This window comes from Exophiala viscosa (assembly GCF_022695815.1).
Source record: "Exophiala viscosa unplaced genomic scaffold EDD37scaffold_8, whole genome shotgun sequence".
In the NCBI taxonomy this organism is placed as follows: domain Eukaryota; kingdom Fungi; phylum Ascomycota; class Eurotiomycetes; order Chaetothyriales; family Herpotrichiellaceae; genus Exophiala; species Exophiala viscosa.
Window position 1 is genome coordinate 120,871 of NW_026944360.1, and position 11,470 is coordinate 132,340.

The 11,470-nt window shown below is 51.0% G+C and overlaps 7 protein-coding genes across 7 annotated transcripts; 3 read left to right on the forward strand and 4 right to left on the reverse strand.

Annotated features, from left to right (window-relative positions):
• Positions 1–40: 40 nt before the first annotated feature.
• On the reverse strand, positions 41–1,912 carry EDD37DRAFT_467936 (uncharacterized protein). The gene has a single exon (XM_062813057.1). It carries the CDS (start codon positions 1,558–1,560, stop codon positions 397–399), a length of 1,164 nt encoding a protein of 387 aa, XP_062668177.1. The 5' UTR covers positions 1,561–1,912; the 3' UTR covers positions 41–396.
• Positions 1,913–2,403: 491 nt separating this feature from the next.
• Positions 2,404–3,945, forward strand: EDD37DRAFT_468242 (uncharacterized protein). Its single transcript, XM_062813059.1, has 2 exons — positions 2,404–2,536; positions 2,592–3,945. Exons 1-2 carry the CDS (start codon positions 2,440–2,442, stop codon positions 3,662–3,664), a joined length of 1,170 nt encoding a protein of 389 aa, XP_062668178.1. The 5' UTR covers positions 2,404–2,439; the 3' UTR covers positions 3,665–3,945.
• Positions 3,946–5,309, reverse strand: EDD37DRAFT_468243 (short chain dehydrogenase reductase). The gene has a single exon (XM_062813060.1). It carries the CDS (start codon positions 4,959–4,961, stop codon positions 4,227–4,229), a length of 735 nt encoding a protein of 244 aa, XP_062668179.1. The 5' UTR covers positions 4,962–5,309; the 3' UTR covers positions 3,946–4,226.
• On the reverse strand, positions 5,309–6,320 carry EDD37DRAFT_468265 (Mss4-like protein). The gene has a single exon (XM_062813061.1). It carries the CDS (start codon positions 6,110–6,112, stop codon positions 5,657–5,659), a length of 456 nt encoding a protein of 151 aa, XP_062668180.1. The 5' UTR covers positions 6,113–6,320; the 3' UTR covers positions 5,309–5,656.
• A 597-nt stretch (positions 6,321–6,917) lies between these two features.
• Positions 6,918–8,462, forward strand: EDD37DRAFT_468304 (uncharacterized protein). Its single transcript, XM_062813062.1, has 3 exons — positions 6,918–7,058; positions 7,213–7,481; positions 7,539–8,462. Exons 2-3 carry the CDS (start codon positions 7,299–7,301, stop codon positions 8,334–8,336), a joined length of 981 nt encoding a protein of 326 aa, XP_062668181.1. The 5' UTR covers positions 6,918–7,058; positions 7,213–7,298; the 3' UTR covers positions 8,337–8,462.
• A 433-nt stretch (positions 8,463–8,895) lies between these two features.
• On the forward strand, positions 8,896–9,868 carry EDD37DRAFT_468307 (CFEM domain-containing protein). Its single transcript, XM_062813063.1, has 3 exons — positions 8,896–9,229; positions 9,287–9,422; positions 9,492–9,868. Exons 1-3 carry the CDS (start codon positions 9,140–9,142, stop codon positions 9,743–9,745), a joined length of 480 nt encoding a protein of 159 aa, XP_062668182.1. The 5' UTR covers positions 8,896–9,139; the 3' UTR covers positions 9,746–9,868.
• A 1-nt stretch (position 9,869) lies between these two features.
• On the reverse strand, positions 9,870–11,458 carry EDD37DRAFT_695778 (alpha,alpha-trehalose-phosphate synthase). The gene is made up of 2 exons (XM_062820120.1): positions 10,955–11,458; positions 9,870–10,902 (listed from the first exon to the last, which is right to left on the reverse strand). Exons 1-2 carry the CDS (start codon positions 11,046–11,048, stop codon positions 9,992–9,994), a joined length of 1,005 nt encoding a protein of 334 aa, XP_062668183.1. The 5' UTR covers positions 11,049–11,458; the 3' UTR covers positions 9,870–9,991.
• Between the last annotated feature and the right edge of the window lie 12 nt (positions 11,459–11,470).

Here is an 11,470-nt window from a genome sequence, read left to right on the forward strand (position 1 = left end):
ACTCAGAGGCACCGCGATTGGAGACACAATGACACAGTACAGGTATGGCCTGTAGCCTAGGTACCAAGCAAAGCACCTACATCATCGACATCTAGGTAAGAAAGATGTGGTTGTTCCTCCACGCTCTTGCTTCCCGTCGCTTGATAGCTTTCCAAGGACAAAACAAATCATGTAATCACTACCAAAAGACCATGTTGAGGTGACCTGACTGAAGAAAGGGAAAACATCAAAGCTATTCCGGCGACGATTTGAGGAGAGGTTGAACTGCGTGAACACGGAGTCTACGGTTACAAAGTTTTGTCTCTTCTCTCCCACAATTACCTATTCTCGAGACTAAGATGATGACCGAAGTTCACGTATAGAACTGGAGTCTGTGCAAGTTTGCTGCGTACGTTGTCAAGAAACGACGAGCGCGTCGATCCACACCGCTTGATCCGTACTCTGATACATCGTGACCACGTTCCCGCCGGCCAGGAAATCCATCTGTATCGTAGCATTCCCACCTTGAGTTGCTGGCATTGTCACTGTTTGATTGTGCAGGTAGTTCAGTCCAAGGATGATCGGTCCTCCATAACCAATGATGGAGAGATTTGCGATTCCCGAACTTCCGCCTAGAGTCTGCGTCCTCACGTCCGCGATTTCCAAGATACCTCCATCGCCGCCCTGTCCAGTCAACCGGACCTCGCCGTCAACCACTGTACCATTGGTGCCGATACTTCCGCCACCGCTGCTAAAACCAATGATTCCATCCTCTGCTTCGTACCGCGGACCGAGGGTCGCAGGGACCCAGATTTCGACCTCGACGATACCGACAGCATAATGGATTGCATTCACGAGGTACAATGACAAGGTGTCCGCAATGACAGTCGAATTGAATGCTATGGTATTGCGTGAATAAGGCAGACATGTTGTCCAAGGTGTGCGTTGTGCAATCAGACTGTCTTGGGTAGGTGAATTTGTGCTCGCAATCAGCCCCTGTCCCGTAGTGGTGTTTGATACGTATACGTACAGCCCGGCAGGGCAAGCTAGGGCGCCGTTCCGTAGGCTATCATCGTAGACTGCAATGGTAACTGAGGAGAAGTTCCGCGCCCGAGAGAGGGTGAAGTTGAGCCAACTAGCCGGGTTGTAGGTTTGATTGTTTGAGTAGAAATTGTCGGGTGGATTGTCATAGAATACCAGGCCATCGTTGGCTTTGTATGCTGAATCCGCCGGGCCGAGATTGTTACCAAGCACGTAGAACGTGTCGGTAGAGTCGGCGTAGGGTAGTGATGTGGGTGAAACCAGGCTGTTGGGGTTGGAAAGGATGTTGGCGTATCTAGGTGCAGATGCCAGCTGGGCGACAGATGAATTGGTAGAGATGGACAGGGATGTTGAGAAAGGTGAAAGGGATGGCTGACTATACAGCAAGGCGCCGTTTGCGTAGATTGAAAGACCAGGTGAGTGGTTGAAGCCGGTGTAGGCAGATCCATTGACATCCCACAGGATTGAGAGTAGGTTACCATGATAGGGCAAATTCTCCACCGCGAAGCTGGTCCAGTTTGGAGGGATGAGAGGTTGCATCTCAAAGGTGTCGACTAGTGACGGCACTATGCCGAGCAGATTAGTGAAGACATTGTCGATGTAGGTAGAGTGAAGATAATGTTCGCTGTGGTTCTTAGTGTATCCACTCCAGGCGTCTCTGGTGGGATAGTGAGATTCGAAAATCGCGGGTTACCCATGATCGTAATGCGTTCGAGTATATGTCAAGAATGCGTCCTGGAAGAACTCTGGTGTCACCACGCTGCTCCTGTTGTCTCTGGCAAGTCTCGCCAGCGTTCCGAGGTAGACACATGTTGAGAAAGGCCATGACTGTCCATTCCACAAGCAGCAATACCTTTTTAAGTATGCCGTCGAGCCGCGAGTTCATTTACAGGAGTGGCGCGAGTTTTGTGAGGTGCGAGACCACCACAGGTATGTAGCGAATGCATGAGGCGCCCTCTGCTTTGGCAGATCAGCAGACGTGGGCAATGAGCCTGCAAAAGAACGGAACACCGGAATTCTGCCTAAAGAAGCACGATCGTCCATCATCCATGAGTGAGGAGATGGACTGAAGAAAAGGTGATTTACAGTAAGTGTGAGAAGGTGATGGTGTTGGGGAGTCGGAATAGGAAGGTCAAAGGACGAGATCCTCCAAACGGAGGTGAAAGGGGAGTAGGTCACCGCAGTCAGTAATATGAACCTTGTGTCTCTGTTTCTTGGATTGTGAAAAGATTCATCGTGGTAAGATGAGTTGCGCGGTAAGCTCCACGAAAAGGATTTGTCAGCTGTCAACACGCGTGTGCGCAGCGGCGAAAATGTCGGTCGACGACATGTCGCATTTATCCTGTCGGTGAAGCTGCTAGATTTCAGATCACCAAAATCTTGCACTGGTATTACATCATTGAACTCATCGATTGGGATATGGATCCGACCAATTTAATACAAAATCAACTCCACGATTCGTCTTCGGCCTCGGCGGTGTACTTTTGCTCCATCTGTGACAAGCCTTTCACCAATGGTACGCATATATCTCCTCTTGTGACTTTTGAAAGGCTCATTCGGTGGTCATGCAGGACAGTCACGCAATCGTCATCTTCGATACTGTGGCAGTCGTCAACGCAAGCGGCCTCGATCTTGCCGAGCCTGCAACGCCGCCAAGACCAAATGTACCTTCGGACTACCTTGTTCGCGTTGCACGAAGAAAGGGTTGGAGTGCACGTATGATGGCTCGGCGCTAATGAGGGAGAGGTCGAGCCCAAAGCCGTCAATCGAGAACCACGGAGTGCGAACAGCCGCTCGGAGGGCGTCGAGGAGCTCACCTGCTCAAAGCTCTTACTTCGACAGTTATACCTGGTCAACTCTAGATTTCACTTTTACCAATGATGCCACAGCAAGCGACTCTCAGCCGGGGAGTACCGGCGGCGATGACCCTCCGTCGATTAATTCAATCACGCAACGTCCTGACCTCGACGAGTTTCTCACGATTGATGGACTACTCGCCTTTGATGAGACTATTCCAATTCAGCAATCAGACGTGACGGAGGTTGCTATAGCTCCATACGAGACCCTGGATATTCAATCACAGTCCTGGTGTGGATGGATGCGCCGTGGTGTAGCGCTCTTAGGCTTGACTGAGAATACACTGTTGCCGTCAAGACTAAATCATGCAGCGATCTGTCAACCCGAGCGCCCTTTTGCCCATCATAACGCCAATCTCGTTGTTCAATCGATACGCGCTTTCCCCGCTATGATGCTGAGGAGGGAAACCTTCCCCTGGTACATCCATCAACAGTCCCAAATGTTCTCTCTGTCATCGCCAGCTGCTCTGCCCGAGGCATTGTCGACCTGCATGAGCATTGCGCAGATGTTTGCCTTGCGAACACCCGAAACAAAGCCAGTCCTTTGGAAGACCGTCAGAGCACAGTACCGTCGCTGGGCCAATGAGGTACCCTACTTATTGACCCTTGATTTAGTTGATTCTGATTGGCAACAGATGTATCAAATGTCCCAATACGAACTGCTTGCGGCTGCGCAAGCTTGCATGATATATCTGATCATGTGCATCATCGACCCGTCGCCTGGAAGCGAAGAAAATAGCCCGGGGCTTCTTCTGACGATACATGTAGGTTTCAGTCTTCTAGCCTGACTTCAGCAACTAAATCTCGGAGGACATCTACCTCTTGTTCAAACAGACGTCCTGCACGACTGGGAGTGAAGGTACGCTTCAAAAGACGAGCGCGAGCTGGAAAGACTGGATATTCGCCGAATCACAACTGAGGTACTTTTTACGCACTACCCTCGTTATTGCCAGAGTTCTACTGACTGGGGCCATGGAGGCTTGCACATCTATGGTTTCTCATAGGCTGTGTTGTGTGCATCAAGACGGGAAATATTTATGATGCATCTCAAAGCTACCGGAGTCTGCGAATCCCCAGCCCAAAATCTGTCTGGGAGGCAAACACGGAAACTACATGGGCACTGGAATGTGACGCGATGCGCACTCGCCAAATGAGCGGATTGGCAACACTAGGAGATCTCATTGATGCCCAGAAGTCCACTGACGAAATGCACAGCGCCAAGAAGTTGGACGAATGGAATGCAGGAGCTGATAAACTTGGTTCTCTATTGAATCTGGTTGGAGGTATGGTATGAAAAGAGCGACATGATGAGAAACTGTTGCTCCAATACTCTGAGTTTGAGCCCTTTGACTACCAAGGAATTACACCATCTCTGTCAGTAAAAGTTGCTGTGGGACCTCCCTTCGACGCCGTGGCCAACTGGACGATACGCTGCGCTCCCAATTCAGGCGACGTTCCGTAGGGATGGTCGTCGATGAGCTTGGTTTTCACCAGTCCAGGACACACCACATTCACCATGGCACCAACATCATCGAGGATTCTTGCATAGTTCAAAGCCAACATATTGAGGGCGGCTTTACTGCAGTCGTATGCCCTGTAGTCCAGGTTATAGTACATTGTCGACTTATTTGTCGTTTCGGAAACCGATCCCATGCGCGACGAGACGAACAGAACGCGCGGCGACTCGGATTTGCGAAGCAGCGGCAGACAGGCCTCGGTCAAGCAGGCCGCTCCAATGGTGTTGGTGCTGAAGGTCTCCGTGAAGAGTTCCCGGGTTGAACGACCATCGCGGCGGGTGTCCAGCATGATTCCAGCATTGTTTATCAGGACGTCCAACACACCAAACTCGTGCTCGATCCACCCAGCTGCCGCCATAATTGACTCGTCGGAGGAGATGTCAAGCTGAACCGAGGAAGCTGAATACCCATCCGCCACCAGCGAAGCAGCGACCCTTTTTCCGGCATCTTCGTTTCGCGAGCCCACGATGACATGGTATCCATGGTCCCTGGCAAGCAGGGTAGCCGCAGCAAGACCAATGCCCGAGTTGGCACCAGAGATGAGCGCAATTGTTTTTGTCGCAGACATGATGTAAATTTCTTGGGTAGAATGGAGGGTGTTGAGAGTGAAATACAGGGGGCAAGCAGTTGCTGAGATGAGAGGGTTCGTTCGACCATGGCAGGATACTGCTCTCGTTGATATAGGCGACACACCATGGCCAAAGTGGCCGTCCAGTGATGAGAAACGTCTCCACGGCCAATCTCGCCGGTGTCGAAATGGAGAGTCAACGGCCAATTTCGCCGTTACCCATTTTGCTCCGTTGTCCTAGGAGAGCGTTGGCCCGGCAGATGAGGCCATCAGAGCAGGTTGCTGCCATGTGGAGCCGATGTTCCACGGGCTCGTTCGGAGCCCTGTAACCACAAACACAAGGAAGCAATAAAGACACGTCTAAGCAGTCTCTCTCAGGGTTTTAGGATAACCCCACAAAATTGAGCCTTGTAGCCAAGTGGACCTCCCGGGTCAGATTCAACGCAGAACTCGGAGGCAGGGATTGTTAAGGTAAGTCAATGACCGGCCGATGATCCTGTGGCTGTACGTTCACATTCTCGCTTCCTGCTTTTAGATGGGTAGCTGTTCGAGGACAGAACAAATCATGTAAGGTTTATTGAAGCGACTATCCTGACCTGACCTTACCAAAAAAGGGGAAATATAAAACCTTTTTTTCATAGCGACGATTGACCTTTTATGGATTTGCAAGTCAGAAACTCTGAACAGCCATGCCTTCAGATGCACTGCCCGGGCCACGGTACACCCCTTGGGCCTGCCATCCAATTGTCGTTTCTTCCATCAAAATACTGAATCTTGACCTTGCTCAAGTCCAACCCTTCTTGCGGTTGATCGAGTGTCAAGATATTGACTGAGAAGAGCGGATACTTCTTGCCCTCGTACACAAATTCTCCTTCGCTCCAGACGTGGATCCCGCATGTACCACAAAAGTACTTGTGAATGTCCTTAGATTTCATCTGATAGTCTTTGACCTGCGAAGCCGACTCTGGCGAAAGCAGGGTGAAGTCTTCCGGAGTAATGCGAATGCTGGTGTATCCTTGCTTCAAGCAAATTGTGCAGTTGCAGCGGCTTGCTGTCGGGGAGTCGGTGAGTGCGACGGCTGCAGTATACTTGATGAAACCACAGTGACAGGATCCGGTGAAGGTGTGCTTGGCTGGAGTAGGAGCAGCCATTTTTCAAATCTGAATATATTTCGCTAGGACAGGGAGGTAGATGATAATGAGCGATCAGGACATCTGGTCGACGTCCAAGGCCTTGCTTTATGGTGTTGATGTGTTGTAGGATCCTAGTGCCAATTCTTTGACTAACACGCAACACGCTATAATAGGTGTAGTGGTAGGCAGCAACTGGGGGTTAGCGCTTGGTGCCTGGAGTTAATTTGGTTTCCGAACTTTTGTGGCTTCCGACTCCAGAAGTCTTCAAAGAGACGATTGGGTTTGCCTAGTTTGGCTTTACAACTGACACAGAGAGCACACCCTTACTATGCCCATCTCTTCCACTGCGATGTTGTTGGCTGATCGCCACCAACTCAATAACGTAAACTACGGTTCTACACAGGGAATCTCAACCACCCATCTTTCCTGTGTCAATTTATGCGGTAGGGTCAACGGCCAAATTCGCTTCCTTGGTGTGCTATGCGTCGCACTAACCCGCCATGATTTTGTCATGCACCGTGTCGAAGCCTACCGATCTCGACTGAGTGAGACTACAAAAATCCAACATGCATTTCTCATCGAAATGGCGGGGTGAAGCTGCCCAAGACGGCTCGGAGCACTGGTTCGAGTTTTGAATGTGTGCGTGTCAATCCGTCGAGCACCACCAGCCAGGTGCTTCAGCATATTGCGAATGCAGAGCCTTGTACGGACGGAGGCACCCCTGGTCTGAATCCTGTCGAGAACGGCACTTTGGCTTGTATAATTCCTGATGTTCAATCCGAATCGGAAAAGGGTCATCTCAATTCTGGGCATAGGACTGGTTTGACGACAGCGTCTCAGAAGATAGCTCCTTCGACTCACCAACGTATATTCATTTGTTACCACCACGACAAACAAAAAAAACATATTCTTCCTCGAATGGCAAACATGGCCTCTCGCTGGGATCCAGTGACAGCTGCGTTGTGTATGTGAGAGGCACCCATGCAGTCGGCACTGAAGATGAGGTCAAGCGAGAGTGACGGGTCGGGGCATGTCCTCGGATTCACTCCCTTGGTTTTCCGCAGCATCAATCTTCACTGAAACCCATGCACAGCGATCAAGTAAATGACTGCCGGCAGATTCAAATCTCACAACATCTCTCTTCTGACCAAACACCTACTGCGACCCGAGCGTGCTTGCTATCAGCAGAGAGCTCACAGCCACCATGATGCTGCTCACACTCCTTTTCACCATCTTGCTGAATCTTACGTCGTGCTTCGCAGTCGGGCCATCTCTGGTCTTCCCGCCCGGCACCACGGCGAAAACAAGAGGCCAGATCCTGCAGGGTTTCAATGACGCCTTGACACTGGCGAGAGTCGTAGTGGTGATTGGCAAGCCTTGTGATCCAGTGAGATCAGTCGATAGATAAAATCTGGTAAAGCACATTAATCTGACATCTCTCCAGGCGTTTCTTCGCTATTTCCAACCACAAGACTGGCCTCTCGTTCAAGGAATGTTCAGACAAATTGCAAACATACCCCTGAACCTTGGTATCGACCAGAACAGTATCGACAGCTTGCTCCAATCGTTCAACACGCCTGCCACATACAACCCTCTCTTTGAAGGGCTGAGCATCGCTGCTGGAGACAACCCCTTCCTCAGAATCCCGCCGAAATGCGGCACCCCCCTACCACCCAATGCGTATCTTGCCTTTGATAACACCCCGGGTGCGCAATTCTCTGGACTGATGGCCATTTGCCCCGGAGCAGAGGTTCTCACGGAGCGTCTTGACCTTGCTGGCACGGAGAACCCGCCCGCTTGGGCGAGGGTCAATGACGATCCAAACGGGCAGACTTTGCCTGGTTGGGGCTGCGATGGATTGGGAGACCATGACAACAGTTTCATGACGGTGACCGGATCAACGGTTCTACACGAGTTTTTCCACTGGCCGATCATACTGCAAGACGTTCCCGGGTACAACACTTTCATTCCGCCAGATTCGCACGGTAATCACCAAATTGGCGACAACACTGGGACTGCCATCGGCTTGTCTCATTCATACGGGCCGTACAATACCAGACTCATCAACCTGCTGGCGCCAAATCCGGTGACAGGCAAGTCGCAGTCGATCCAGAATGCGGACAACTATGTTTGGTATGCATTGTCCTTGTACTGGTCTTGGAAATGCGGAAGACCCTTTGGTCCAGGCCAGTCGGACGCCGATAAGAACAATATCCTAGAGAGAAAGCCGCCACCAGCATGAACACATTAGAAAAGCGAGAAAAAGAGTTACTCGCGGCATTGGCATTCTGCAGATAGTCTGTCTTTAAAGAACGATGCTGCTTGATGGTGTACTCATATTAAACATAAGGAGAATACTGAATTCCTGCAGCCAGTCTTAGGCGTTCCCAGTTTCCCCTCCGGTCGTGCTTTATTTATCTCAACACCTGATCAAGATGTCTCCGCAAAAGCTGCCAACCGCTATCCGAGCTTTCTTCTCTTTCATCCTTCGAATCACCTTTGGCTGACTTCAAGCCTCGCTTGTCTACTATTCGCCGCAGACAACATCCGTCTCTAGGCTAGAACATTGGGCGTTCCTGAGAGACCAGCCGTTCTGTTCTGCCAAAACCTCGTATTCAGCAAAACCGTGGCTTGTTAATTGTCGGCTGAAGCTGCAAGACTATCACCAGTCCGACCATCTCAGCCGTCGCCCTGTCTTCGCTTCCCCTTGTCACTCGCCAAATGCTTTCCTCATGCAGCCATCGCGACCAGATGTGGCAGTTGAAAGCACAGCCGATTGAACGCACCTCGCATGGCGCTCCCAATAAGACGGCAGATGTCAGGCCTTCTGGCCAATTGATCAAGAGGTTTGCAGAAAAAGCTATAAACCTGGAAGGATGCCATGAAGCTCTTCCCAACTTTCTCCTCTTCTCGTATCGAGCCCTCTCCCAGCTACACGGCAGTGTCTCCTTCACATTCGTTCTTGCAAAATCGGCTACCGGCAGCATACCATCTACAATCGTTTGAACAAGTTTCAATCAGGAAACACTGACACCCCCAGTCACAATGCGCCTTATCACTCTTATCTCGGCCGGCCTCTTCGCGCTCTTCAATGTCGCTGCGTCGCAAGATCTTTCTGGCCTGCCATCTTGTGCTGTATGTTTCTGCTTGCAGACAAAGTCGACGTCCCCAATTACTGACATTGGCAATCAGGTGAACTGCGCGGTAGGCGCCATTGGTACGACCGGCTGTGCCCTCACCGATTTCCACTGTATCTGTTCCGCGACCACCTTCCTTAGTGGTGTAGAGACCTGCATCCAGGGCGCCTGCAACGCTACTGATCAACAAGGTAAAACATGTCCTGCTTACATCAAACACTTTCGGGAGCTGCGTGTTGACTCCCTCTTCTTTGAACTAGCCACCATACAATTCGCCGAGAAGTTTTGCCTCAGTGGTAATGTCACCATCACTGTTCCAGCTGGTACTGCCACTACAAGCTCTGCCCCGATGACCTCGGTCGCTGTGTCCACCACCGCGGTCGTGACAACGACATCTAGCAGTACTGCGGCCCCTGCGGCGACATATACTGGCGCTGCTGCACAGATTCGGAAACAAGAATGGGCAGCAGGCCTGTTAGGTGTCCTTGGGCTTGGGGCTGCTGCTCTGTTCTAGAGTCTGCTTGACTGAAGAGTCGGCAAGGTGCTTGCTTGGTCTTGCAATTGGAGTGGGCTTTGTCCGAGAAGTTGGGCTCAATGGCGACGGCCATTATGATCTGAATTTGTACATACAACAACATGCCCCTAATACAATATGGCTAACCTAGCTGCATCAAGATCTATCATATCTAAGTAGTCTTACCTCTTAGTCAAGGACGTTAGCACCTCCTTCATCAAGTTCATACGCGGCCCGGTATCATGACTATAGCTTGCCAGTCTTCGGCTTCCTCGTCATATTCCTTGACGAATCTACGATCAGACTGGCATGAGAACTAGTCGCTACTAGCTCCCCTTGCTCGTCCAAAACCTCAACATCCAAGTCAAACCGTCCATTCCGTATGGCCTTAGCTTTGACTCTGACAAACAGCCATGCAACACCCTCTTCCGGTAGAAGTTTCTTGACGTCCAGATTCAGTACCAGCGTTGGGTACCAGAACTTTGCACGTGGCTCGCTCGATTCGAGAAACTGTTTGAGTTCTGCCTGGGAGTGCTCGCCTCTCGCGGCCTCCTCGACGAAGGGATTGACGTAACTTTCGACAATCTGGGGGAACATGTCCACCAGAAACCCTAGGGCGTCATTTGTCCATCGGCCATTCGGCACGCGGTTGGGCGTAAACCGGACCCATTGATCGTTTATAGACTTGGGGTGGTTCTCTGGTCTTTGTTCCCGCCGGATGAGAAACATCTGGATATTCTGCGCAGCACGGCGAAACTGCGGGAACGGGTCGTTGGCACGGATCGCGTAATTCTTGTCGCGGCCTTCTGATAATTGCCTAAGATCGACTGGCAGAGGAGGAGGATAGAGCTGATAATTCGTGTCGAGGCTCAGGCCTGATTCGGTCGCGATGTTGCTCATCGTGATGTATCCTTCTGCTTCATCCTGGAATTGGTCGTTGTGAGACTGTCTCTGGGACAGGACGATGTGCAGGTTGCTGATCCTTGAGCCGAGCTTGATGTCTTTGACCGTAAACAGGGCTTGACCAACCGATGTGCGTCGGAGGAACTCGAGGTGTAGGTTTACAGGGTGTGGTTCGGAGCGGACGCGGTGGGTGAGGGACATGTGCGTCCTAGCAACGACGAGGAAGGATGAGGTCACATAGCCGCCATTGGGGACTGTTGCAGGATTAGTTGATCACATGTGAGACTGTGTACGTGCATGACTTACCTGTTCCTATGCAGTATTCGTCCGCGAGGTCGAGAGTGTATTGATGTGAGGAGATCTGCTTAATGGGGACCACATCTGCAAAAGTCGGCGCCATCGGTGATACGGGATAGAAGTCTACCTGGATTGGGGTGCTGTTAATTGGTCTTTGTCAAGGATGCATGGTAGTGGGATGGTTGGTAGGACAAGAACATTGGGTGCGCAAGACAAGAGAAAGGATGGCTATCGTCGGCCAATCTGTGCCAGAAAATGAATCCTGGGGTTTGGATAACTTATGGACCTCGGCTTCAGAGGATTTGGTATCGTATGTCAACGGACAAAGTGGATGTGGATGATGGGCTTCACCGCTATCGAATCCCTAGCCGGATGATTGGTATCGGATCAATTCTGGTGGATGGCGACATGCCTGGCACCCAAGTCAATGGTGATCACAAGTTACAATGAGGACTGCATCTGCCACTGACTCCCACAGACACTCCAAGCCACAAATGAATTGGCCATCGCAGCTTGATACGAGTG